At 43.9% G+C, this 27,485-nt stretch overlaps 1 protein-coding gene across 4 annotated transcripts in view; it reads right to left on the bottom strand.

Annotated features, from left to right (window-relative positions):
• The window catches only part of USP32 (ubiquitin specific peptidase 32), a 63,220-nt gene extending 38,914 nt beyond the window's left edge, over positions 1-24,306 (bottom strand). For 3 of the 4 annotated variants that reach the window (XM_038157800.1, XM_038157797.1, XM_038157796.1), the window contains exons 1-4: positions 24,151-24,306; positions 4,922-5,049; positions 1,296-1,401; positions 669-787 (exon numbers count right to left, since the gene is read on the bottom strand). In XM_038157800.1, the coding sequence (XP_038013728.1) occupies positions 669-787; positions 1,296-1,401; positions 4,922-5,049; positions 24,151-24,208 (411 nt within the window). In that variant the 5' untranslated portion in view covers positions 24,209-24,306. Of the gene's footprint in view, positions 1-668; positions 788-1,295; positions 1,402-4,921; positions 5,050-23,413; positions 23,769-24,150 lie in introns of those variants that run through there. The other variant, XM_038157798.1, reaches the window with a different exon arrangement.
• Positions 24,307-27,485: the final 3,179 nt, after the last annotated feature.

Consider the following 27,485-nt stretch of genomic DNA (forward strand, 5'->3'; position numbering starts at 1 on the left):
GGAATGTGCAACGATGTCTCCATTTTGCTGGTCTTAGTCATCTGATAACAAACCAAGCAAAAACCCCTGAAAATTCAGCAGGATCCCTGGAGTCAAAGAATCATCCATGAATACAGGAAAGCACCAACGCCCTGCTTTAGAGGAGGGCTTCAGCAAGCTCCATAAAGATTACATCTCTCAAACAACTTAAAGCATAATTAAATGTTGTAGCTCCTGGCAGGAGAATGATACAAAAGCAATAATATAAAACTATTATTTTGAAGCAGCCATGGCTGTCAGGCATTTTTAAATCCAGGGTGCAGATCTTCTTTCTTCTCAGCTCTGTGTTCTAGATTTCTTCCCTGATTGCAATAAAATCTTCACACTAATGACTAAGTTCCCACCAGCAATATTAGTATTTAAATTCACCTGATGACATGATTACCACTGGGAAATGATCTCTTTCCAAGGAGCACAGTGGATACAGGAGCACACAGAATTTACACACCAAACACTGGTCCCATCAATATAAATTACAAGGAATACCACAACACAAACCCCCATGAGGTTTCACCCCGTTTAAACAAGGCCAATTTGTTCCCATAGGTGCATGAGTAGGAAAAAGAAGCTACTTAATGTAATCTGGACTTTTTTTGTAGCTGCAGCAGGAGGAAAGGTGCACGACATACCTCAGAGAAGCATTTCTTGAGTGACTCTGGGACTTTCCCATCAACCACATGCAGCATCTTCTCCATCTCTTCACGGACAACATAACTCCCAGATTCATTAGAGAAGAGGCTGAAAATATCTGGGGAAATAGAAATATGTGTAAACATCTATGGAGAGGCATTTTTCTAATGTAAGGTTTATAACTGGCTGAGAATGTCAAAGGCTGTGCAGCAGCTAAAGGACTAAAAACTTGGGCTGATCCGAGGTCAATCAAGGTCCACAAGGTTTAGGTCAAGACCTTCCTGTTCTTTTACCACTGTCATCAAGGAAAATGAGTGTTATCAAGTCAGATTAACAGAGAAGACAAAACAACAGAAGTCAGTAGGCAGATGCTTTCTATTTTCTTGAAAAATATCAATGCCATCCTCCTTCCTCTGCCCACATACAGAGACCATCAGGCTCTATGGAGGATCCCAGCACTGACACTCACGATGACTTGGCAAATATTTCATTTTGATGAATACACAAAACAAAAGTGCACCTAATTTCCAAAAATACAGCTAAAAATGCTTAAAAAATCCCATCTTCACTGTAAAATGGTCACATTTTACACTCACTGTCTCATTGTTACTTAGTTACACACTTACATTTTGTTTTCTCCTCCTCTCTGCCTCTTGTGAGTAGAACTAACCCAACTATCAAGTTATTGAAGTGCAGCCCTTTGGATATTCCTCCAAATGAACAGTAGATAACCTAGAAGAACAAAACAGAGAAGTTAACCAGAGCAAACAGAGATGGCAGAAGTAAAACCAGCAGCTTCTACTGAGGCTCCATCTTCGATGGTTTTTAGGCTAATCACCTCACATCCAGCTAATGACACTTCAATTCTTAATTGTGTTACCCTCTTGGAGCTCTTCTGCTACTGAGCAGCCTTTATTTAGTGAAACACAGGTACAAGTCATCAACAGCAACATAAAAACTCCACATTAGAACCCTCCAGTGAAGACATTTCTCACTTGCTCGTGGTGGTGTTTCCCCAGATTTCTTCATCAGGGCTGAAATGTCCCCCAGGCTGGGCTCTGAAAATCTCCAAGGCACCAAGGGGATGCAGCAGGAATCCCCCAGGCCAGGCTGGCAGCAGCGAGGGGAACACCAGAGCCCTGTGAGTCACTGCACCACCACGGGGTGCTTTCCACCACCGCTCAAAATTAAGCCAGGACTGGGAGTGCCCAAATAAAACCAGTCCTGGGCTTGGCAAGGTTAGACCTGGCCAAGGCACACAGTGCTGTGGTGGCAGGAAGGTGATAAGGGAACACCTGGCACACAGTGGCTACACCAGATGTACTGCTGCTCCTGCAGCCACCTCAGCAGTGCTGTGCCACCTGCAGAAACCCTCTCCTTGTCTGTCTGTCTGTCCAGCCCTCCCTCTGGACTACTGAAATCTCTCTGCAGGCATGCCAATGTCACTCCATGCACAGCAGGATCTGGCTCTCCACAAAACACCCTGACCCTCACTGCCACCCCAGGCTGAGACACAGCTTTACCCAAATGCTTTCCTTTCCACAGGGGCTCGGATCAGCCTCTTCTGTCACTAAACTGTAATCCATTTACAAATGCTTGAAGGGCTGAATTATTAAAACTGAATTTGTGCTTTATTTGGACACAACAATTGGAGAGGCTTCAAGGCAGAGATTTGAATTCCACACTTTTTATGTCTAATCCTTCTGTCTTCAAACGCCTTCAAGGCTACACTGCCCATGTGAGCAATTTACCTTCATATTCCACTGGAATAATTATTTTTATTTTTTAAATATGCAGCTAAAATACCCGCTCACTTCTGCTGAACTTTGTACATCTCAGCTGTGATACCAGATGAGCACCAAATAGTACATTTCTACATTGTTTCAACACAACACAAGGATTGCTCATGAGATAAACAGAGGAAAGGAATTCTATGGATAATGTCCAACGTATCAGTATTTAATATATGGAATTGCAGCTGGCATTGCTTGGAGTTTAGCTGCTCAGTCATTCCTTGGGAAGAGTTTAGAAACACTGAATAGTCATGTAACACATCATTTCTCCACATTTTTTCACGTTGGTGTGGCATTTGGAAAACTTCTAATATGCACCATCAAAATGTGATGCAATTTTGTGTCTTCCAAAATTACTTAATGCTGTTACAGCTTTCCTTAAAACTGCCCCACCCAGGCAGAATGACAGCAGTCTGCATTTCAGAATGTAACACTTACTAGCGTTATAAGGCACATAGTACTTTTAACATATTTTTAAATTTTTAAAATAACTGAAGCCTGACATGTTCCGTTTCATGGACAGCTGAAGAGCACAACAAGATTTAAAAACCAAAGCTGGGCTCCTGCTTGCCACCACCTGAGCACCTTTCCTGCAGTTTAACACCACAGACACGTCTCTAAATTTCCTTTTATTAATAACTTCAACCCCATTTTCCCAAGAGATCCTCCCAGAACATCACTGTCCTGAACATTTAAAAAATGTTTCATGTGCAGGACAATCACCCAGATTGTTGGGCCAAAGTTCCACTGGTTCCAGTTCTCTGTTTCATGTCCAGTTTAAAACCCCTGTGTTTTTAATTTAACAAATTCCTGAAGGCCCCTCACTGCTCAGATATGAAATCCCATAATTTACAGCATGCAGAGCACACAGCCCAGCTCCAAGGCTGCAAAGGATCTGTTTTAGTGACTGAAAGGCTGAAAACTCAGGGCTTTTAGCTGCCTAGTGACTCTGCCTGCCTCTCCCCATCCTGAAGCCAGGAATCACAAAGCATCCCTTGACTCAAATCCCAATTCTGGCCCAATTGAGAGTTTCCAAGCTCACAGATTTGATACTGCACTGCCTGAGTGTGAATGCTACAAGTACATCATAATTTGTACTCGAATTTTGAGATGAGTTCTGATGAGAAGCCATCAAAAACCAATTAGGAGTCTTCCATTAATTTTATTTCACCACCTGGAAAGCAAGAACTGCTCTATAACCATCATGAGTGTTAAAAGAGAGAATCATCACCAAAATTGTGTCTTTAAGGACAGAATTTAATAAAAAAATTAAATAAAAACCAGGCAGCAGATATCTGAAACCCCAGAATCTCTATTTGTGACCAAATCAGTCATTTAATCCTTAATACTGACACAAAGGGGATATAAAGGTACAAGTTAGCACAGAGCATAAAATTCTCAATATTTTATACTCTTTCAAAACAATCATACATGGTGAAAGATACATTTTTTTGTTTAATCTTAGGGGTTACCAACTCTCAAACTCAAAAATTCATGCTGAAGACAGGCTTTAAGCTCTGGGCAAATCAGACCCCTCCTTTTCCACTGCAAACTCTGCTGCTAAGCCTTAAACACCCACATAAAAAGCCAACTGTTTACAGAGGTAAAGTAGCATCATCCTCTTTGCCAAAATTTAGGAAAAACAGGGGAAAAAATAAAGAATGGAGGAAAGATGGAGCTGAGGAAAAGGAACTCTGCCAGAGTGTGAAACCTTCAGCAATGCAACACTTCAGCACTCACATAATCTAAATAAAACTGGGGGACTTGCACGCTGCCTCTGAGGTCAACAGCTCTGAGGATGCCAAAAATAGAGGCTGTGACGAGGAATGACATGGAGCAAGAGATCATTTGAAAGGTCTGCCTAATCTTTGTCTCTCCACCAATAATATTTTGATATCTCTCTTAAGAAAGGGGCAACTCTATAAAGGAAAAGAACTTTTTAAACATGCATATGCGTAGGATGGTATTACTGTTTTTTTTTAGATAGGTATATGTTTATATCCATGTTGCAAATTTTGATTCTGGTTATTTTTCAGCTCATTCATACATCTGTTATGAATAAATTTTTTTTAAGAGCTTGTAAAGATTCATCTTTAGAAAACAAAGTAACAGCCAATGGAATCTCAAAGGAACCAACAGCAAGTGCATCTCTGGAGTAAATAAAATCTGTTATCACAAATTCCCAATCTTTTAATTGCCCAAATTTACATCTGGATATTTAGGGTTTTTTTCAAAGTCATCTACCAGGTATTAATAGGGTTGGGAGCACATCTCAGCCCAGCACAGCCCTGACCACCCAGGATCCAAGTCTGGAAAACCATTTCCAGGCAGACAAGGTGCATGGTGATGTTGGATAAAAAATGGGAAGCAATTCCATCAACTCCATAAACACTCTGTGTGTGCACAGCAGATCCAGCCACTGCTTCTGGCTTCCCAGGAAACAGCAATTCACAGCTCACCTCAGCAACTTTGGGAGGGACCCCATCACCCAGAACTTCCCTGATGAAGCACTGCTGGGTCATATAATAGGAGAGGCCACAAGTTCTCTTGAAAGCATCTTTGAGCCTCTTCAGTTCTATGTCTGTAACTGAGAACAGAGGAAAGAAAAAAAAATTGGTCAATAAAGATGTTACAGAAAGATAACAGCCTAAGGAATCCCAAAATCCTCCACCCCTTACGTTTACCTTTACAATAAAAAGACACAAAGAAATTAAACACATGATTTCCCCTAAAGAGTGGGGAAATGAGATCTAATAATCTAATCTTGCTTGAAAAGAGAGAAGGGAAGCAGACCTGTGGTTACCATCAATGGGAACAACAGCTCACTGCCCAAGTTTTCTGACTACAATAGTGGATTGTAATTTGTTCCAAATGCAGCACCATTCTTATCACACAAAGGAAAATGAGGCAGCTTTATGATCAATTTTGCATTGCATGTAAGCCAGGGAAATTATCTGCAACCAACAGTGGTGAATATTATTAAGGACAGCATCTTTCAGGCAGCTTCATCTATTAACCAGTCTGCCTTTCTGTATTAAAACAAATAAAATACTTTATCACCACTACAAGTGAAACAGTGAAGTGAGGTGTGATTTAATAGGAACAAAATGTTGGCCTACATGTAATTCTTGACCCAAGATCCCCTCGCACAGCCAAAATCTGCTTGCCAGCTACACCTGCTCAAACTTGTTCACAACTGCAAAGGTGGAAAATGTGATGACATCCCACTCACCCTGGCCTGGGAGCTCCCTGGAAAGCAGGGCTGCCTTCAGATTTTACAAGCACAAAGCAACTTTCTTAGAAAGCGTGTAGAAGGCAAGGATCTCGTGGAACAAAACAAGCCCTCTGCCCAAAGGCAGGCTGCAGGGAATGGCACAGGACCCCCTGGAAGTTCCCGAGTGGTGCAGAAAAAGCAATTTACCATGCAGAAGCCCAGGGAAGGGATGCTGCACACGGGAGCTGTGACACTGTGTTTATAGCAAGACATTTTCCTTACCCTGCTATCACAAGCCAGACACAAACCACACTGCCATGGCCAAAGGCTTGGGGAGCTTTTTGTCAGCCAAAAGAAAACAGAGCACTTGAGGGCTTAATCCAGCACTCAGTAAAACTTCTACTTTTCAGTTCATTCATTCATCAAAAGCAAAAATCAATCCTTAAAAGTAAATCACATTAAAACATTCCTCCCTAATTTGAATCCGAGTCAACACTGAGACAGATGTTGGCTCCACTTAACAATTGTGTAAAAACAGAAATTGGGTTATATTTCCTCTCAAGTTATGTTACAGACTCTGGGTACTTCTAACCATAAAGAAAAAAAAAAATCCAAGTATCTAAGAGATAAACCTCAAGTGTGACCCACACAGCACCAGAGCTATCAATTAGCACAGTGGTGATTATCATTAGCACATATCTTGTTTGACTAAAACGAGCCTGCTGTAATTACACGGCAGAAGAATGCTGGTCTCATTCTGTTTCCTGGCTTATAGGTGTTTAGATTCCATTATTTCACATTCACATCCCAAAGCAGGAGGAGATGAAGGGAGGTGCTTCACCTCCTGTCACCTTTAAGCACAACCTCCCCACATTTAATGAGTGTTGGGATTGCTCAGGGATCGTGGAAAGGGGAAGCTCCTGGCTTTGTAATTCGGGCAAAGCAAAGCAAACAACCTAGATCCTAGACTAAACCCAACAACAGCTCTGGGATGAAATTACTCTCATTTTTTGCAGTTTTTGTACGTCTGCTCATACACACATATCTTTAACAAAAATAAACTCTGTGCTCCGGTTTCTTCTCCCTCTCTTAATTCTTTGATCTCCCCACCATTTAATCCAATCTGCTTTGGCTTTATTTGGCAGAGGTTTCAATACAAACATAAGCACCCCTGACTGCCCAGTGTGCACTCCAGGCAGTGCTCAGGAGTAGGAAAATCCCACATAAATGTACCTCCCATAATCCATGGAGTGACTGGAGTGCCAGCCAAGGTGAGGAGAAGGTTGGGAACAAGACTTGTCAAGCAATACTCCCAAGACCTTCACAAAGAACTGCACTGTCAGTGCATTTAACAGGGGTGATAAGTTGATACTGCCAGTCCACGTTACATTTCAAAAGCAAATTATTATTGCCAGAGCCCACTCAGTATTATTGTTTGCATACAGAAACTAGGAAAAAAGGTCATGGGATAACAGGAAAGGTAATTACTTCCATTCCTTCCCCAGGAGCCATTACAATGACTGATGCTGCCCATTTAAAATCATCTGCAAAGCTTTGTAAAGATAAGTTCATTATACATTTAGATCCATGCACATGAAAGTACAACTGAAATGAGCAGAGTATAAATCAAAGATATTATCAATGTTTACTATGAGTCTGGAAGGCAAAATATTTGAATTCAAAATCCCAACACCAAAGCACCAATTACTCAACAGAGATAGAGCACGATGGCGTTTTGAGAGGAAATAAAACTAAGTCTTCAATTATTAAAGGAACATTTCTAGAAGCAATACATCTATTACTATAATAACTATAATAATTTCAGAAATTAGAACACTCACATCCCCAGAAGCTGCCTTTTTTCCCTCAGCTCCACAAGCCCAACACACAGGAAGCACCACAGAACACAGAGGGGTTTTTCATCGTGCCTCCAGACACCAGCCTGTCTCCTACACTGTTTCCTACCCTGACTGAAGTCCTTTCATTAGGAATATTCACTTTTTCCAAAGGCACAGATTCCCCGAACACTTCCAGGAGCCAGTTGTCTACAAACACCTCTGAGAAGAGCATTCACAGGCTGCTGTCATTAGACACAGGAGACAGACACCACACTATGGGCTGCACCCTTGTTGGATTCACAGCCTGACAGGGGAAAACAGACCCTGACAACTTCCCAGGAGGAGTCTGTGGCAGTGAGCACAGCAAAAAGCATCTTCACATCCCACCTGCCACTAACAGGTGGCAAAACCTCAGTATTATTGCAGGGAAAGTGACTCAACTGGAACTGCACTTTTCATTCTTTGCACCTCCAGGGCACACAAGTGACCTTTTGACTGTGATTCAAGGTAACAAAACCAAGTTTCAATACTTAGCTACTGTGTGATAATCCTCAAAAATCCTTAAAAATCTACCTGCCCACCTCCAAAAAACCACCGGCGCAACAAAGTCCCAGCCTGTCACCGTGCCTAGGGTAACTCTGCTAACACAGAGCTCCTGTGCCACCTCAGCTGGAGGGTTTCCAGCAAAGCTGCAGACACTTGAACAGGAGATTAGTGCTGCATCCAGCTCTCCAGGGAATATTCCAGCTCCGGTTTGTTTAATAAAGTTTAAATGAAACCACGCAACCTCAGCTAAAAATGTCACCCGGCTCAAAGTAATTGTAACAAACCTTCAGCTCACCAACTGCTGAGGGTATTTTTAGTTTCCCGGTGTTACTTAAACTCCAGGCTGTTTATATGGATGTACTATTGCACATTTTTTGGTTTCATTCCCATCTATCCAGGTAATGAAATGTGTAGTGCCTTCCAAAACTGGCCTCTGCTGGACAGCACCTCGTTCTGCTCCGCCTTCACATATCTGTCACCAGGTCATCCTGGACTTTTCCTTTTGGACTAAAACTGTATCTAAGCTCAGATTATGCAAGTCCAACTCCAGACTTATGCCTTGTTTTGCCACCCCAATAAAACGGCTCAAACCAAGCTGGAGGAAATCAACCCTTCCAGTGGAGCTTTGCAAGTTTTGCTGCTACACTCTCCTTCATTTTAGAACCGCTATTCACTTGAGACTTCTTTCTTTTTTCTTTCCACATCCTGTAGCTCTAATCCCACCCCCGTCTTCTTGGAAGGTTCTAAAATACCCTGTGAGCAATGCAGGGTTTGGGGTACGGCACCACCTCTGTCCCCTCCAAAAATCACACTGAAATGACAATTTTTGACAACAAAAACTGGGCAGCAAATACCTGCCTCAGCAAAAGCTGCTCTGCTGTTACCAGGCTGCTAGTGAAAATTCTTAAGAGTCATCATAAAAATAGAACTGCATGGCTAAATACAAGTAATATTGATATTTTTGCTTTTTCACGTCCTGTTTTGGAAAAAGAGAGAGGAGAAAATGGTTACATCAAAGGCAATTCCTCACTATCAAAGCACCTACACTGCATATTCTGTGATGCTTCCTCAGAGGCCTCTGAATCTCAGCTAGGGTCTGCAAAATTTACCTCAATAAAGTGTTTTATTCAAATACTGCAAGAGGGAACTTAGAATCTTCCTTAGTTATATCTATTTTTGATGATGTAACTATTGGGCATAAGGAATATAAAAATTTCCACACTCTACAGTCTCTGCTTAAAGGTTCAAAGGAGTGGTTGGTCAGGCCTGGTGGAGTTATTACAGCTTAGAAAAAAATGATTATACACCTTACCTGTGATATAGGCACCAAGAGCAAGCACAATAAATGTATTTAAAATCCCCATTTAGTATTTATTTGCAAAGTCAGGCCAGCCACAAAACCACCTTCCCTTACAACACTTTTCCCTCCATCCTTTCACAATTAAAGCACCCTGATGAAAAATGCTGAGAAACAGAGGCTGAGAGCCAAAACACAGCTTTCCACAGCAGCCACTTGTCTGATGGAGCAAAGGAGACAAATAAAAGCATTTGAACTCTTAGTCCTGCCTGAGACACGCAGGCAAGAGACACTTAACCTCTCCATGTCTTGTCTCAGCTCTGAAAGGGATATAAATTCCAGCCTGCATCAGACAGATGTGTGATAAATGAGCTAAGATATTGTGTAAAAGCACTGCAAGCCACTACTAAAAAGCTGATTTAATCAGTGAAAAGGGCAGAACTCCAAGTGTTTAACTGAGGGGAAGGTGGAATGAATCTGTCCTGGCTACTATAAACTGACTGATTAACACCAGGTAGAACTAACTGGACAGAGAAACAGCTCCAGAAGCACCAAAGCTCCCTGCAAACCATCCCTGCCATCAGGAGGAGCAGCAGGAGCCACAGCAAAAAGCTGATCTTTGTCCCAAGAGCCTGAAATACTTCATTTGACTAGGTGAAAAGAAAGGATTTTTTTCTGGTCCACAGGTTGCCAGCACAAAACCCAAAGCAGCCCAGCCAAGGGAGAAAACCACGGTGTATCGACAGCGCTGAAAGTCAAAACAGGAAACAAAACATTGCATAAGCAGGAAGAGAAAACACAGGATAAAAAGGTCAGTCAAGGTGAAGGGTCAAGAACCTTTCCAGCTCTTCTGACTGAAGCACTGGTAATTTCCCCCAGAAACGGAAGCATCAAAATGCCCCCAATATTCTCCAAACACATCCCAAAATCTGAATTTCCAATGTCACTGCTGGGTGAAAAGCAGCTTTCTATGTCAGTGCCTTAAAAAAACAAAATCCCACCAGGCCTGCACATCACAAGTACACAAAGCAAGCAATAATTTGCAACCATCAGCATAACACTGCATTTATTCTTTACTAAAAATAACCAAACTTGAATTCTAATAAAACTGACAACTTGCTCATCCTTCAGAAAGCAAGAAAAAAAAATCACCTGTCTCGAGTTCTTCCTCACTTCCAGCTCAGGTTTTTTCATAATTCTAATATTTTGATTTTTAAGTGACAATTTTTGAGGTTCAATATCAAACTCACAGGGCATATAATTCTCTAACCAGACAATTATCTTCCCTGTAATCACTCGCTCAATATTTCCCTTAGGAATCTTCATCCTAGTTATACATGGAAATTTTATTACTTTTTTCATTAGTCTTTATTGTGACTTAATGGCTGTGGTTATGAAGTTGTCAAGAACCAAAGCAATTACTAAAAAGCTTCAAAGAGGTAAAATGTGCAAGTGAAAGTAAAGTGTGTTTGGGAACGACCCCAAATTGGAGGAACCAACTGCAAAATACAATTGAGATAAATGAACCAGCTATGACTAAAAAGTCAACCTCCACACCCACACACTCTTGCTAAAAAGGAATCCATTTGGGAATATTTTGGGAGAAAACACAGACTAAAAATTCCTGCCTTCCCTAATGGAAAAATGAACCCGCTCCTAAGGAATCTTTCCTGAGAGGAATATCACAAATGGCACCACTCCGTTTTCACAGGGCACCTCCACAAAGGCTCCACACATTTACCAGTAACAGGAATTTAAGGATTTGGGTATTTTTACAAAAATGGAATTATTCAATCCAGCTGTATGTTTTCCCTCCCACCTATTCTTTGTTTCTGGTAGCAGTGGCTCACCCTGTGGATAAAGCTTTCCCTGCTTCTAGCAGCCCTTCCCCTGCTGCATATCAGAGGTTGAACATCTCCTGTGCAGGCACTGCAAGGAGATTTAGTCATTACAATAGGATTTGCCCATTTTCTGTAACACCAACACTTAGATTTATGTGATGCTTTTAATCTTCAAAGAGCTTACTCCTCACAGTGCCCATTCCCAAAAGAATGCCAGCATTCCCAGCCTGTTTTATCCCCCTCTATCTCCATCAGGGCACGTTGCTGTTTGGATTAACTCTCCCAGTAAGCCCAGTGTGGAGAGCAACTGGTACCTAACAGCCAGTGAAATAATAAAAATAAAAATTAAAATAAAATAAAATAAATAATAATAATGATGACAAGAATGATGATAATAATAATTATAATAATAACGATAATAATAATGATAATAATAATGATAATAGTGAAATAATCCTCCCACTATCTGAGCATGGAAATCTTACTGGCGCTATTTTAGATCCTCAGGAGTTAAAGGAGCTCCCTGGTCCATCCATATGAGCCACGGGATAAACCTGAAAGAGCCTGAAAATTCACAGAACCCTGCAGATCAGCAAAATTGATTTTAGCATTTTTACACCTGCAAATTTAAGCACAATAAACTGCAATATTATATATTAGGGACGAATAGGGATTCCTGTTAGCAAGTAAAGAATTGGTGAATTCATTCTCCAGGAGCAATTTCTAGCCCTGGATCATCCCAGGATGTCACCTTTCCCACCCACAGGCTCCTGTCCTCTGCTGGCTGGGAAAAGGGGAAAAGGGGGACAAGTTTTAAATGGTTTTAAATGGTTTTAAATGGTTTGAAATGGTTTTAAACAGAGCACACATCATCCTGAGCAGCAGCACTGAGAATCCTGAACTGCTCTCCAAAAGATAACATGGACTGAAAATTAATCAGGAGTCTGGGATGCCCATTGTGCCCTGAGTTCCCAGAATTTGCTCTCCCTTTCCACTGCTGTTTCCCTCCGATGCACCCTCAGAGTGGTGGTTTGTCCATGATTTCCCAGGTGAATGTTTTAGCCCTCAGTCTTTCCAGCATTTAGAATTAATGTTTAGTCCTGTTTAGATTAGAAACTAAACTCTGCTTTTCTGAGCTGTCCCTTCATCACTTTTCCTGGCAAACACATTGAAAGTTTGTGTTGTTATAGGTGAGCAGAGCAGCTTCTGTCACAATTCAAAAAAGCTGCTTCTGCTTTATTACCACCATGAAAATCATTGAGACATTTATGCTTGTTAAGATTCACAAAATTACAATATAAAACTCATTTCCAAGAAATAAACACCCCGCTAAAATGAAAAGCAAGTGCCAACTATGTAAATGCAAACACCACATAAGGACCGTGCTACAAAATAAATTGAAATATAACAAATATTTCATATCCTGTCTCCCAGCAGTGCCAAAGACACTAAACGCAGCTGTAATATGAATTGTTCTTTAAATAAAAAATTATAGCCTAAGCCTGAAAGTTAAACAGAAGCTACAAGTTCTACAGAGGAAGGCAGAGTGAGGATGAGAGGCAAGGAAGGAGCTCTAATTTGGGATTGCTGCACAGTTTTGATCAAATATTCACTCCAGTGTTGGCCTCTGGCAGCTAAAAGAGCCAGCTCGAGTAAAGCACAGTACTTGCACACTATGACACGAGTAATAAAAGATTCAGATAATATTTATACATCGCTACATCTTCATTTCTGAAGTCAGAGGAAAAATATGACTCACTTGACTTGCAAGTGCTCTGGCACAAGCACTCCACACGTGTGTGCTCACACGGCCAAGAAAAGGCTCTCTGCTTCCAGCCCTCCTATTCCCAACTCCTGGGGACACATCTGTCTAAAATACCATCCCAAAGTCAGCTGTAAAGGGAATCTTTCAGTGTCAGGTCCCCAGTTTCTGTCTCCTGTCCCACTGTTACAAACACATAATGACGAGCTTGATGTGCAACCCGCGAAAGGCTGAAAAACACCAGCACAACCACAAACACAGACACTGGGCTAGGCAGTGAAGAAATAAAACAAAAACCCCCACGTGCTTAGTTCTGGGACCCCGTTACATGGTTGGTAGAACACCAAGAACTGAATCAGAGCTTTATTTTTTAACAGACAATAGCAAACAATCAGCATTACTATTTCCAAACTCCATCCCCACTGCTGCATCTCCCGTTCAGAGAATCCTCAATTAACAGCCCAGGATTCATATTTAGGGTTAGCCTGAAAGATGCCGTGCTGGTTCTACATCAGAGAATGCCTCACTGCAGACATTCAGCACTAGCTGTGCATTCCTCCATGAACCAGCACATTCAGCCACCCTGAGCAGCTGCATGGAAAGCAGCTCCTGGATGGGTGGGATGACTCCGATTCCAGACATTGCTAGGAACACCCTGCCCATTGCTCAGAAACAGAAAAAGGGTCAGAACGACTTCTCACCAAAGAGCCCCAGTGCCCTGAGCAGAGGCAGCAGCTGGGATCTCTCCCTGAATCCCTGGAGAGACTCACAAGATATCCTCAAGGACATTACAGTCTCTATTAGCAGCAGAACATTTGCATAATAAATTAGGAACATTTTATGATTCTATATTTATCAAATATTTTCTATTCTGCTTTTTAACCTCTATCCCTGTAACACTGTGGCCTCTGCAGATATTTATCCTGTGTTCTGCACTGGAATTAGTGCATGTTGGGGTTTCTTCCTGCTCTGTCCTATCAATGTTGCAATCCACTCATTTTTAAAATAACTTCTCACAACACATTTACACCATGATTCTTTAACCAAGGTGATCAAAGACAACACTGAATTGCAGGTAATAAAAAAAAAAAGTGGGGATTAAATTGGTTAATGGCAAAAAGATCAATTATAATTCTTTAGGCAAACAGAAATCATGCTGTTAGCTGCAGGACTGGAAAACAGGGACCAAAAAGTTCTGACACGACTGTACCACTGATAACAACCCTCCTTAAATCCTGCCCAGGCTGCCCTGACTGCACCAACTGCTGCTCATTCATCCTAAAGCACTCCTGTTTCAGCTGTACAAAGTGCAAATCCACTTTTTCAATTTTTAAGCTGAAATCTGGGATTTAACTGTATCACATCACGAGGGAAAACGTGCTAGAAATCTTGACAAGACTAGGAAATTTCCAGAGTAAGATCTTGCTTCTGGATAACACCTAACAGCTAGAAACAGGGATTGAAAAGAAGTGCTTCTTCAGCCCAAAATACATTCACGATGCCACATTCAAGTTCATTTTTAGAACAAATTCAATCTGCAAAACTCAAGTTCTCCTAATTACTATCCCAATACTTTCAGTTCTTTTTCCCCCACATCCACAGACTTATTCAATCTGGTACTTCCTGTTCTGTTTAGGCCTCTGTGTTTCTTCCACTTTTTTATTTCATTCAAGGTCTCAGAATTTTAAAAGAACAAATTTTGCAAACTAATGGAGTAAAATTAATCATCTGAAACAATTCCAGCATCTGAAGGGAGCTTACAAGGAAGCTGGAGAGGGACTCTTCATCAGGAACTGTGGTGGCAGCAAGGAGTTCCAACTGGAAGAAGGCAAGCTCAAATCAGACAGAAATTCCCGTTAAAATATTTCAGCTCAGGAATCTGTCACAAACCCTGAGCACTGCCATTGTCACCAGATTTGAGATAAGGAACATCCATTCGAACACAAAAGAAACATAAGCATCCGTTCTGTGTTAAACACTTAACATGAAATTAAACTGTGAGGGGATGACAACTGAAAGACCAGCTAATAAAAAGAGAGACACCATGCGAATAAAATCACTGGTTTGGAGGAACAATTCCAAAGGGCTTGTAGTAGGTTTTTATTTTCAAAGGATGAAGCCTACATTTTTATACAGAATGCAACTCTCTCTCATTCTGGCCCAATGACATTGCCTCTCATAGCCTGTGAGCCCAATTCAGACTCTAAACCAAGTGAAACAGCTTCAAAGGATTTGGACATTTTAAAAAAAAAATCCCCAAAAGAAATGTTCGAGATTCCTTTTGCCCTTGTAGGAAGCAGGGGCTGGCCCAGAGCAGCTGCCCCTGCCCCGCGCTGCGGCTGCAGAGGCTGAGCAGGAGGAAGTCAGAGTCTTTTTAAGGTACAGGCTGTCTCAGGGACTATTTAAAACCACTCCAAAATCAGAACTGCAGGGTCTGACACAGCCAGACGCCCTCTCTGCCCATCTCAGCCTGCCCAGGGTCCCACCACGAGGGAGGGCTGGCCCTGCTGGTTTTTCAGGAGCATCCCTGTGCCAGGAACTCCTCGTGGTGGGCACAGGAACCCGGGCACTTCATTAACACCACCATTCATGCCTTGTTTTGCCCCAAACACGCCCCGTGGGAAGGACAGGTCACCTCAAAACACGGGAGAGGATTGTCCAGGGTTGTGACAGGTTAAAAGGAGATTTAAACACCCTGGAGATCAGGGCATGTCACTGCAGCTGCCAGGTCACCCCACCTGTGACAGCTGAGCACGCCAGGGGAGGCACTGATTCAGTGAGGAACTATTTCAGGGCTTGCACCAGTCCCACACTAAATAACATTTCTATAGGAAATAAACCCTGGGCACTACAAACTGCCTGAGGAGCCCTCATCCAAACCCTTCTCAGCCAGCAACTTTTATTCAACACCAAATCAAGGCTCTGTTGTAAATGTTACCTTATTTTTGTAACAAAAATGGTTTTGTTAAACTTTCAGATTATTAAACCAAGAGTCTCTCATCTCCAGGAGTCAGGTACATGCTAGTAATACACTACAATAACTAAGGAATTTCCTTTAATTCTAATTAATCAATTAATAGACGACATAGAAAAATTCTGATTGATTATAACTCGCATCAGTTTTGAAGCAGATTTGGTGAACTACTACAAAACCCACATGCAGACACATTTAGTGTCAAACCAAGATCTGAACTCAGTTTACAGCCACTGAAAATCAGAAATGCAGAAGAGATTTTACATCAGTTTAATAAAGCAGCATTTCAAAGTGATGCACTTTCCAAACAAGCCCCACCTGCAGGGACCATGTCAGCCCTGCTCAGCTGTAAATACAACCCCATCAAAATCCCCATGTCTCAGAGGTGTTCAAATTCATTACATAAAAAAAGAAATGAAAACTACTATTAAGACAGCTCAGCTGCAAACACTAAAGCTACACAGCCTATGAGATATGGAGTCATCACCCACAAAGGTGAGGTGTCCCTGAAGAAATCACAGAAGAAAATGTGCATTAGGATTTTGCCACTCTTTTTAGGCAAGCAGGGAATTTTATTCCAGTAAGTGCTAGCAATAATCCAGCATTCAAAGTTCGGTGAATTAGGCCCTTTCAAACTCTTAGGCAGAATCTACCTTAATGGATTTTTCTTCTACATTCATCTTTGCCCAAAGGCTTCATTGTCTCATTATGTAAATGACCTTTTCATATGAAAATTAAATGTTAAAGATGCTTTTTGTAGTTCTTCAATACTGCAAATATCACATGGACATTCACAATAATTCAGACTAAGTACAACTTATAGAAAAAGCACCTGCTTCAAGGAATGGAACAAATTAAGAAATAACTTGGTTTTAAATGACTAAGAATTGAAAGTCTTAATTAGAATTAACCCACAGAACTTTCTTTTCTATACAGAAACTCAAACTAGGAAACCATCAGGCAAAGAGGAGCCCTGAAGGAGGCCCTAAAAACCCCAGCTGGGCAGGTCTGGTTTACAGCAGGCTTGGAAATAACCAAAGTCAGTGGACAGAAAGAACTCTGAAAATGCCACACTTGCCCTCCATCGGCTTTCTGTGTGCTCACAGTATTTACAACTCCTTCTTGGACCAGAGCAGGATTATTTTAATAATAATTAATAATTAAGTCATGGAGGTGTCATAAGAGCTCTGCACTGATTGGACCTCCCATATAGAAATGATTTATAGCAATGTACGACTTCACAACCTAACCAAAGATACTTCAGAAGACAGTGACACTTTTTGAATGACAGATATTAGCAACATCTGGGTTTTTAAATACAGAAAAACCCTACTCAGTCCTACCTCAAAGCAGGAGTTATTGTACAATAATCCTAATTTAGAGAATTCAGTAGACACTTCATGCCTCACCTCATCACATTACTTGCTAATGCTATGTTCTTTTTCATTCTCACGGGCTTGTCATCCCTTCAGAGGCCCATTTTTTAAATCTGATTTCATTTTCTTGAGTACTAAAGAACTGAATGCCTTACTTATTTTATGAAAGGAGACAGTGGGCCGAGTTCCCTTGAGCAGAGCAAAGGGGTGAGGGTTGTTTTACTCATTCCTGCCACAGTGCCAGCAGCCAGAAAGCCTGAAACTGTTACAAGTCAAGTAAACAGGATTCAAAGTAGTCCCCTCTTATTTTTTTTTCTTTCACATTTCATTAGAGATGCTTCATCTCACACTGAACAACTTCCTAGTTTCTATTTTTGTACTTTTGTTTGTTTTTTTTTTCCTCTGTAGGACACTGTCAGGTAGATTTAGGACTTCATCAAAACAAGACGTTACAAAATTGAAGCTGAACAGAAATATTTTATAGAATCTATCAGGTTGGAAAGTATCTCAGGAGGTCACTTGGTTCACCCTTGTGCTTGAAACTGGGTCAAGGCTGAACTCAAACCAGCTTCCGCAGGGTTTTGTCCAGGCAGAGCTTGGAAATCTCTAAGGATGAAAGTTCAACAACTTTCTCTGGGCATGTATATTTTAAAAAAAACCCTTGGTGTAACAGGAGGAAAAACTAGAAACTGATGTAGTGGATTAAAATCCAAGAAATAAAGCTCAGGTTTATGACCTGGGAGAGACACAGGCATATAATCTATAATCCAAATAAATGTTTTGAGAACTCAGTTTCAGTCTGCATCAAGATAAGGAAATGTATTACACACAGAATAGCCTGACAGTGGCCTTTTCACTGATATCGAAATATTTAACACTCAAAACGAGGATTTGTCCAGCTTATTCTGTGACCTCCAGCCCCACGGCTGGAATGATATCTATTTAAACTCCCCTGGCAGCTTTCCTGACTGCTTTGATTGGAGGCTGCAGTAACACGCTGACAGGACAAAACTGCAGCTAATACTGTGAGCCTGCTCCTATTTAGAGACATGATTCACCTGAGAAGTGAGAAACCAGAGGATTCCCAACTTTTACTGAATCAGAATTCAACTTTCTGAGGGTTTTTTCCTTCCAGATGATCAGCTTCTTCTTATTTATGAAACACCTAAGTTCTTAAATCCTCTTTTCTCAGACTTGCATCACTCTCTGCACATTCAACACTTTTGCAATCACCAAGTTGCTGCCGTGCTTGGGAACCATCTAAGAATTACTAAAAACCCACTAAAAGGATGCAATCAGCTCCCACAGAACCACAGCACTTGCAGCAGCCTAAGCAGGAGGCAATATTTGCCCCTAATTTGTTAAGTTTTCAACTGGTATTTCATAAAGAGCCTCTAAAGACCTCAAAAGGTATCTCAGGAAAGGAAATTTACCGTTAGCTGAATGAAGTTCACTCCGCCAGTGTTCCTCATTTCCAACAGGAAATAACTTGGGGAGTCCTGAGCAAGAGGCTGAAACCCCCTGAATTCACTTCCCTAAACTTGGAACCTGAGGGAAGGAGAAAGTGGCGGCTGCAATTTAGCAGCTGAAGAATTACAGATTAAAAACCAACTCTCTTCCAACAGATCAGCTGCAGGGAGAAGGATGTGGGAGTGCTGGTGGGCAGAGGTTGGATGTGCCCCGTGTCCTGGGCTGACCCCACGGCAGGAAACGGGGGATTCTGCTCTCTGCCCTCTCAGGGGGGATCCCACCTGCAGAGCTGCCTCCAGAAGGACCTGGAGCTGCTGGAGCCAGTCCAGAGGAGGCACAGGATGATCAGAGGGATGGAGTAGCTCTGCTGGGAGGAAAGGGTGAGGGAATTGGGATTGTTCAGCCTGGAGAAGAGAAGCTTTGTTTGGTGTGACCTAATTGCAGCCCCCCAGTACCTGACAGGAAACACGGGGAGAGACTGGAGTGCCAGGACAAGGGGAATGGCTTCACCCTGACAGAGAGTGGGTTAGATTGGATATTAGGAAGAAATTCTTCCCTGTGAGGGTGGTGAGGCGCTGGCACAGGTTGCCCAGAAGTGTCCAAGGCCAGGTTGGAGCAACCTGGTCTCATGGAAGGTGTCCATTGCAGGGGGGTGGAACAAGACGATCTCTGAGGTCCCTTCCAACCCAAACCAGTCCGTGATTCTAAGGAGCATCTTCTCATCAGTTCATGGAAGTTTCAGCAGAATTCCCTCAGTCCCTCCTGCCTTTGAAATACACGTTCAGCAGAGCCTGCTGAGGTGCCCTCCCAAAACAAGCACCACAACTGAATGCCAGAGTTGTGAAATAATTACTGCTCTGTGAATTTGAGCGGCCGCTCGCAGCTCTGCAGCTTTATAAACAGGAAGTGTGAAGCTCTGCATTCATACCTGCTTTCATCATATGACAGAGCCCTGAAGCCATCAAACACTGGCTGACATAACAAGCCTCGCTGTAGAATCTAGACTGTCTCCACAGTGGATTCTATTCATTCTGATAGCAAAAAAAAAAAAAAAAGGCTGGGAGACTTCTAGGCATTTTCAGCACATGCCTCTGAAACTCAAAGCTCAGAAAAGCACAGGTTTGTATCCTTAGAAAATCACATATCCTAAAGAACCTTCACCTCCCTGTCATGGTCAAGCTCTGGTTTTCAGCTATGAGAGAAAATAAAGGAGAACAATCTCCTTCATGGAATACAGAAATAAGAGAATAAACTACTAAAATGGTTCCCTGAATGTTTTTCCTAAAAAGATGGCTGGGATTTAAAAAGTTAATTTCATAAACTGGAGTAATGAAAAGCAGTTTTCCATGGGCTGAAGGGCTGAGTCCATGGATTTGTCACCAGGCTGAGATCGACAACCTCAACTAGATGATGATATATTTGCACAAGTTTTCCATCATCCTCTTGTCAGATTTATGACATCTGTACGCTTGAGGATGTTAATGATCAGACACCAGATATATTTGCCTTGATTTAAATAAAACAAATGTAGCTATTTTTCAAATTCAATCAAGACACAAAAGGTCATTAGCAAGATTTATCCTCTGCCCATCACACATTAGTCATTACTGGCACACACTCCCCAAGCTCCTTGTGGCTTAGGGCGGGTTTTTGTCACTTTGGTGCTCTCCAGTTGGGGCCATTTCAGAGACACACAACCAGGGAAGAAAAGTGCCTTAAAAACCACCATGCCATGAGCTCTCCAGAGGCAAGACCTGTGGAATTGATACACGTGCAAGTTTTGCCTTGCTGTTAGCTGGCATTGTAACTGCACGCACATTTTCCAACAACAGCACTATTTCTGTGCTTTCATTTTGCTCTTTTTCTCAGAGATCACTGAGCACGGGACCAAACACAATTAAATGGATTTATCAGCAGTCACTCATTTCTCCAAATTCTATGCTCACTGACCATGCTGATGTTGTGGCAGTTCCCCTTCTTCCATCCTGCACTCACGAAACAAAAATTTTACCTTGCTTTGAGCAGAAGGAAAACTCTGCCTTCCTCTCTGGCCCAAATTTGACAGATCCATGATTATTCACCAACATTTCTTTTAAGTGGTTCCCTGACTCAATGTTTAGCATAGATAATTCAGCTGGAAATGGCCTGAATTACACCTGTTCTACGTAGCATTCACAGAAACTTTGACTACAGATTCTACAGTTTCATAATTCACAAGTACCTACATAAATTTATGCTCAGACTACAATTATCCTCTCAAAGTTACTGAAGCAGAACACATGAACAGCCACTGGAAAATACAATCCATAGGGATCTGAAATCAACTGGCCACCAATACCACACAGGAATCTCCTTCCTAGAATTCTTATTCAAATATTCCATGTACAACACAGGACAGTGCAGGGGCTGCTGTGCTGATACAGCAGCCAATACAATAGTGATTAAAGGTGTGTTTTTTAATAAAGTTTTATTGCCCCAAAGACAGCCCTTTGAGGAATTGGGTGTCAAGACTGGCAGCAGGAGAACTAAAAGATAAGGCAGGCTTTAGAGCACCATCTCCTTGGCAAGGCCAGAGCACCCAGCCAGCCTGGTGGACACGGTGGTAGGAGAAGAGTGGGAAATCAGAGAGAAACATTGGAAAATCCACCACAGCAGGACACCGGCTGACCTGCAGCACTGCCCTAAGCAGAAAATTGCTGTTGGAGCTTAAGTCTAAGAAAAAAGCAACAAGCTCAAGAGCCACAGTACCAGTTCATGCCACCACAAATTCAGTTTGATAAAATAACTGACAATTTTACGCTCAGTTTGGAACAAAGCGCTTCTGACTTCACCTCTAATGACCTGCCCAAGGATTTCATCTCCTCACAAAGAATCCATCCTCAGAAGCAGGTCTGTGGGGTCAGGAATAGCTCTCCTCACTTCTCATCTCATACCTTTTCCACAGCAACACCACTTTGTGCCTCTGGCTACTATAAATAAGATGACCACAACTGGCAAAATTCATAAAGAGAGATGTCTAAAATAGCATCCCTTGCTTCCCACCGCCAGGCTGCTCAGGCAGACACGGATCTCAGGGAGGCTGGTGACACCCCTGTGACCTGCACTGGTGGACACGGGACAACTTCACCGTGCCCATCCACAGGGCCACGTCACCACAGCAGCGTCAGCTGCCTGTGCCAGGGAAAAAGAGGAAAATGGAACAGCAGGGCTGTCTCCTGTTCAAGGGTGGAAAAGGCCAGCAGCACCAGGCCGCTCCGGCACTTTCATCTCCTTGAACAGAAGTTACATTTTAGCTACAGTTATTTATATTGTGAGCCTTTAACCACAACTCCCCTCACCTTCACAACCTTCGCTTACTACCAAAATGGAATTGCAACAAATGAAAGTGCTTGAAAGTCAGCCTTATTTTCTGAAGTTGACAGAAGCAGCATTTTTTTCCCCAGGTATTCTGAACAACCGAAATTCAAATTGGTGACTCAAAAATATGATCATAGCATTCTGAATGATTACCACAAGTACAGGTAACCAGCACTGATTACTCATAAAGAATTCCCAGCAGGAAAATCTGTACAAATACCACCTAACACAAAACTTTCTCGCCATTTAAGAACCAGGAAACACTGTTAGAGAAGGTGGATCTAACTGGAGATAAATATGTTTGGCTTTCTTTTTTTAACATTTACGTTCATCCATTATCTCTGTTTGTGTCCACAGAAATGCCACAAGCACCAGCAAGGTTCTGTGGAAGTAAGAATGGTCTAACAAATAATGTTTTGGTAACTGGCCTGTTTTATACATACAGTGATTCACTGGTTAAGTAAACAATATAGTTATTTAGCAAAACATCAATTTATAACAGAGTGCCTAAAACAACCTTTCTGGTCTCCTACAGAAAAACAGTATTGAAGGTCTCATATAGAGAAGAAAAACATTAAAAAAAAACCCAAAACAAAACAAAGAAAAGTATTATATTCACTGTGCAGAAATAATTTCTTAGTAAGAAGAAATCAATCTTATTCCTTATATGAAGCATCAAAATCAACTGCCTTGATTTTAAAGCAACGTAAGAGTTTAAATGTAACTTTAAAACACAAAACACTTGTTTTTTCTTATTTAGGAACTTTGGAATATACATTGTGACCAAATGACTATATTCTCCACCAAACAGCTTATTTCAAATGCTCCCTGATATATTTAACTTCACACCTCAACCAAGCTGCATTTATAACTCCAGCTCTTCTAAAAATACGTGCACCAGAGCTTTCAAAGACTTCCTATACTTTCACTAGCAGTGAAAATCCTTCGGGGCTGTTATGTTTAAAATCCGTAACAAGTGACTTTGAATCATACGTTTGTTTCTCCTGCTTGACACTACGTTGCTCCATTTCCTATCTGACATGGCATCCCTCAGAGGCTCCGCCAGAAAAAAAAAATAGAAAATATTTAACAAAACCCCCATTTCACGTCAATTTGTTTCTTTTTCAGTTAACACCCAGTGGTTCCTCCCAGTTCTCCCTTATCACTCCTGACATGCCTCTCACATGCAAGCAGGAATAAAAAGGGCAGCCATAGACTGGCTCGAGCTTATGAATTTTATCAGGGCTTTAACTATCAAACAGGTGAGCTGCTTTACCTGCGCTGCATCACGTGAACGCACAATAGGGCAACATTTACAAACACCTGTCCTCCCCGCACACCATCTACTGCTGACAATTCCCGTCCCTCTTTGTCCTTGGACTTGGCTATCGGTTCCAGAGCTTCCAGGGTGTAGCTTGCCGTCGCCTTGGAGCCCTGCGGCCGCAAGCATTCACCGCTCGGCTTGTTTATGTTTTCCCTTCGCTAGCTGCTCCTTAAACCCTCCGCGAGGAGCCCAAACCGGGCTAAAACAGCGACATCCAGCCCGAGCCACGCACGCCACATCCATCTTGCCATGCGGAGCCGCAGATGCGTGATCCCCGGGCGCGGGGAGGTAAACACGAGGAGCGGCAGGGCCGGCAGGGAGCCGGCAGGGAGCCGGGTGACAGCCCTGTCACAGCGGCACGCCGGCGCTGCCCGATCTCCGCCGGCCGGCCACAGGCGGAGGCCGAACCGAGGGGCGGCACCGGCCGCGGGGACCGGGCCGCGTTAAGGAAGGGGAGAGAGATAAATAAAGAGATAAATAAATAGACAGATAAGACAGATAAATAAATAAACGGGGTGGAGGGGCGGAGGGTGCGGGGAAGGAGCCTCCGAACGGCGCGAGTGCCTCCGCGCGGGGTCCGTCATGGAGGTGCCGCCTCACCGCCCGCTGGCGGGGGGCAGCGCGGGGGCCCCCCCGCTCCCCGCCAACCTCCACCCACCCCTCCCGTCCTCCCCCGCCGCCTCGCTCACCCCTCCGCAGGGCCTCGTCGTAGCCGAGGAAGCCGATGCGGGACTCCTTGGCGCCCATGGTGCCGCTCAGTCCATGGCCGCGGCGGCGCCCGCCGGAGCCGCTACCGACGGGGGAGGGGGGGCGGGGCCGCCCGGGGGGGGCGGGGGGAGGAGGGGGAGGAGGCGGCGGCCGCGCGCCCGCCCCGCCGCCGCAGCCTCCATCGCGGGTCACGTGGGGCGCGCGCGCCGCGTCACGTGGGGCCGCGAGGAGGCCGGGGCGCGGCTCTGATTGGCCAACGCCGAACCCCCCCCCCCCCCCCCCCCCCCTCCCGCCCCCCCCCACCCCACCCTCGCTCCCGCCGCCCGCCCGGCGGCGCCGTCGCCGCGCGTCCCCTCAGGGGCGGCTGAGGGCTCGGGGGGAGCCGCAGCAGCGGCGGCGGTGGTCGGGGTTCTGCAGCGCTGCGGCCGCGCCGGTGCCTCCTCGGCTCTGGGTTCGCTCCGCGGCCGCAGAGGAAGGACGTGTGACGAGGAACGACCTGGCTCTGCCCCGGCACAGGCGCTTCGGAAGGTGTCGCTTGCGAAAGGTGTCGGCGCTTCCCGTAGCGTGCGGCGGCGAGAGGAGGAAGGCTGCGGTGCGATGGGGCCCCCGGCGGAGCAGCCCCAGGCTCGCTCCTGTGGGAGGGTGAGAGTCGCAGCACCCTCAAAGTGCGCAGGGAATAGTCCCTTAGCCCCCTCAAACCTCACAGGGAGTCAGCCCTCAGCCCCCTCAAAAACCTCACAGGGATCATTCCCTCGATCTTCACAGGGAATCAGCCCTCAGTCCCCTCAAACCGAACAGGGAACAGCCCCCCGATCTTCCCAGGGGATCAGCCCCTCAGTCCCTTCAAACCTCACAGGGAATCAGCCCCTCAGTCCCTTCAAACCTCACAGGGATCATCCCCCCGATCTTCCCAGGAGATCAGCCCTAAGCTCCCGCTCAGGGAACAGCCCCTCAATCCCCTCAGATCCTCACAGGCGATCAGCCCCTCAGCCCCCTCAAACCTCACAGGGAATAGCCCCTTGATCCTCATAGGGGATCAACCCTCAGCCCCCTCAAACCGCACAGGGATCATCCCCTCAATGCCCTCGAACCACACAGGGAATCAGCTCCTCAACCCCCAAAAAACTCATAGGGGATCTGCCTCTCAAACTTTGCAGGATCAGCCCCTCAAGCCTCTCATGGAATCAGCTTCTCAACCCCCAAAAAGCTCATAGGGGATCTGCCTCTGAAATCTTACAGGATCAGCCCCTCAGCCCCCTCTAACCTCTCAGGACACGGTGGTTCTCCTCAAAAAGTCCTCTAAGTCGCAGGGCTGCAGGCATGGGGTGACAGTAGGAGGTTCCTGTTCCATTAAAATGTCTTTTCACTGTCTGAAACAGAAACACGGGCTGAATTGTAAAAGGATCAAAACCACCCCTGCCCTTTGCTGTTCTCCAGCATGTTTGCTTTTAGTATTCAGCCCAGGCCTGACACAGAATGGGAGGATTTCCCAAATGGCTTTGTTACAACATTAAGCCTGGTAACCTACCCTGGGTCACTCCCGAGCAGAAAATAAGGAGTTTGAAAGAAAACACTGATTTCTAAGGGCAGCTTGTTCCAAGGATTGTTCCTGCCCTGAAACAAAGCCTGTGAAAACACCAGTTGCGAGTCATTCCCTAAGTTACTGTTTCCGCATGGAATGATCTTGCCACATCGGAGCTGCAGAAAGGTCAAGCCCGAGTTGCTTTCTCGCTGATGTAAGTTCATGCGTAGGTATTTTTATAGCAAACATTCCAAACAAATTTCATATCTGATATGCAAAGCCAGGAATGCTGCTTACAGAGACACGAGCTCCAAGGCCAAATTTCTCCTCGTGTAACCCAAGTGCAAACACACTGCAAATGAAATAAGCTCCATAAAGCCTCCTTGTATCTTTTCTGAATTGTTTTTTTATCTTAGATTTGTGGCATATAAAAAAACCATATCATTTTCAAGCGTAAAATCTGCCACAAAGGGACCTCTTACCTCTCTGGAATATAGGCTATGAGGATGAGGGGGAGAATTTAAATGATTTTTAAAAATATAAATTAAATTGGTGGAAATATACTTCACCCATCAGTCACTGATTGTGTATTTATCATTTAAAGAGTAAAGGTAAATATAAAGGCAGCAGAGGAATAAGAGGATATAAGCTCCCTTGATTTTTATATATATATATCCTCTTATTCCTACCCTACCTTTACATATCTCTTCTCAACACAGTTGCTCACCGAGCAGCTTTCCGTTTAGATACAAAATAAACTCTTTAAAACATTTGAGAATGAATTCAACAAACATAGCAACGTGTCAATCAAAAGCCCAAGCTGGCAATACCAGAAACAGCTGGAGAAACCTGTTTGATCTCGTGATGAAGTGCAATATTCCATGGCATCCCTAGAGCCACGCTCTGTTTGTGATGGATCCCTTTCTTAAAGTAGTAACTCTCAGCTGAGGAGATGGGGTTTAATTCCTGACTTCTGTGTCGTGTTCCTGCGCGACCTTACGTCCAGTAATAATATTTTAATGTTTTGGTTTCTCCTCTGAATTACAAAGATAACGACCCAGTCCCATTTTGCCTGGAAGGAGCAGCACTGGGCCGCAGCCAGCCCCGAACTGGCAGAACAGTTAGAGAAAGCAGTTAGAGCAGGAAGCAGCTTCAGTGCTGGGGTAAGGCAGCTCCACACCAATTCCTGCTGGTTTCCAGGCCAGTTCTCCATGGCTGTTCATGCTCAGGCTCTTCCTGGAGAGCAACACCAACCCCTGAGCACCAAGGCTCACCAGAGGCCTGCCACGACACTGCCGGGCCTGTTTTGTCCACACTCTGCAGTGAGGGACCCTGCCAGGACAACTCTGACCCGATGCCTCTGCAGCACCACAGTTTGCAAAATTATTGCATTTTTATCTGTGATGCCAAGACAGAACCTCTACTTACAGTTCACACAAACCCCGCTCTCAGGCAGTGGAGATTATCAGGCAGTATGGGGGGTTAATGACAGCTAAATCATAAAAAAATGAATGAAATTATAATTACAAATCAGGTCCTGCCACCAGCTTATAGTCACAAACAGCTGCCTGGGTATTTGGTGCAAATGAGGAAGCAGAACCCTCTGGCGAGGAGTTCCTTCCACTGTGGGAAAGAAAAGGGATGGAGTGATGGTTCTTAATAATGGCCAGCATTTCCTATTAACCAAAAAACCCAGCCCTCTTTCCAAAGAAAAGGTGTGGCACTTTAGGAAAAACCCAACTAAAGCAGCACCCCTCACGTCCCAGAGGTACAGACGGCGTCCAAGAACCAGCA

Source organism: Motacilla alba, chromosome 19, assembly GCF_015832195.1.
Source record: "Motacilla alba alba isolate MOTALB_02 chromosome 19, Motacilla_alba_V1.0_pri, whole genome shotgun sequence".
NCBI classification, from domain to species: domain Eukaryota; kingdom Metazoa; phylum Chordata; class Aves; order Passeriformes; family Motacillidae; genus Motacilla; species Motacilla alba.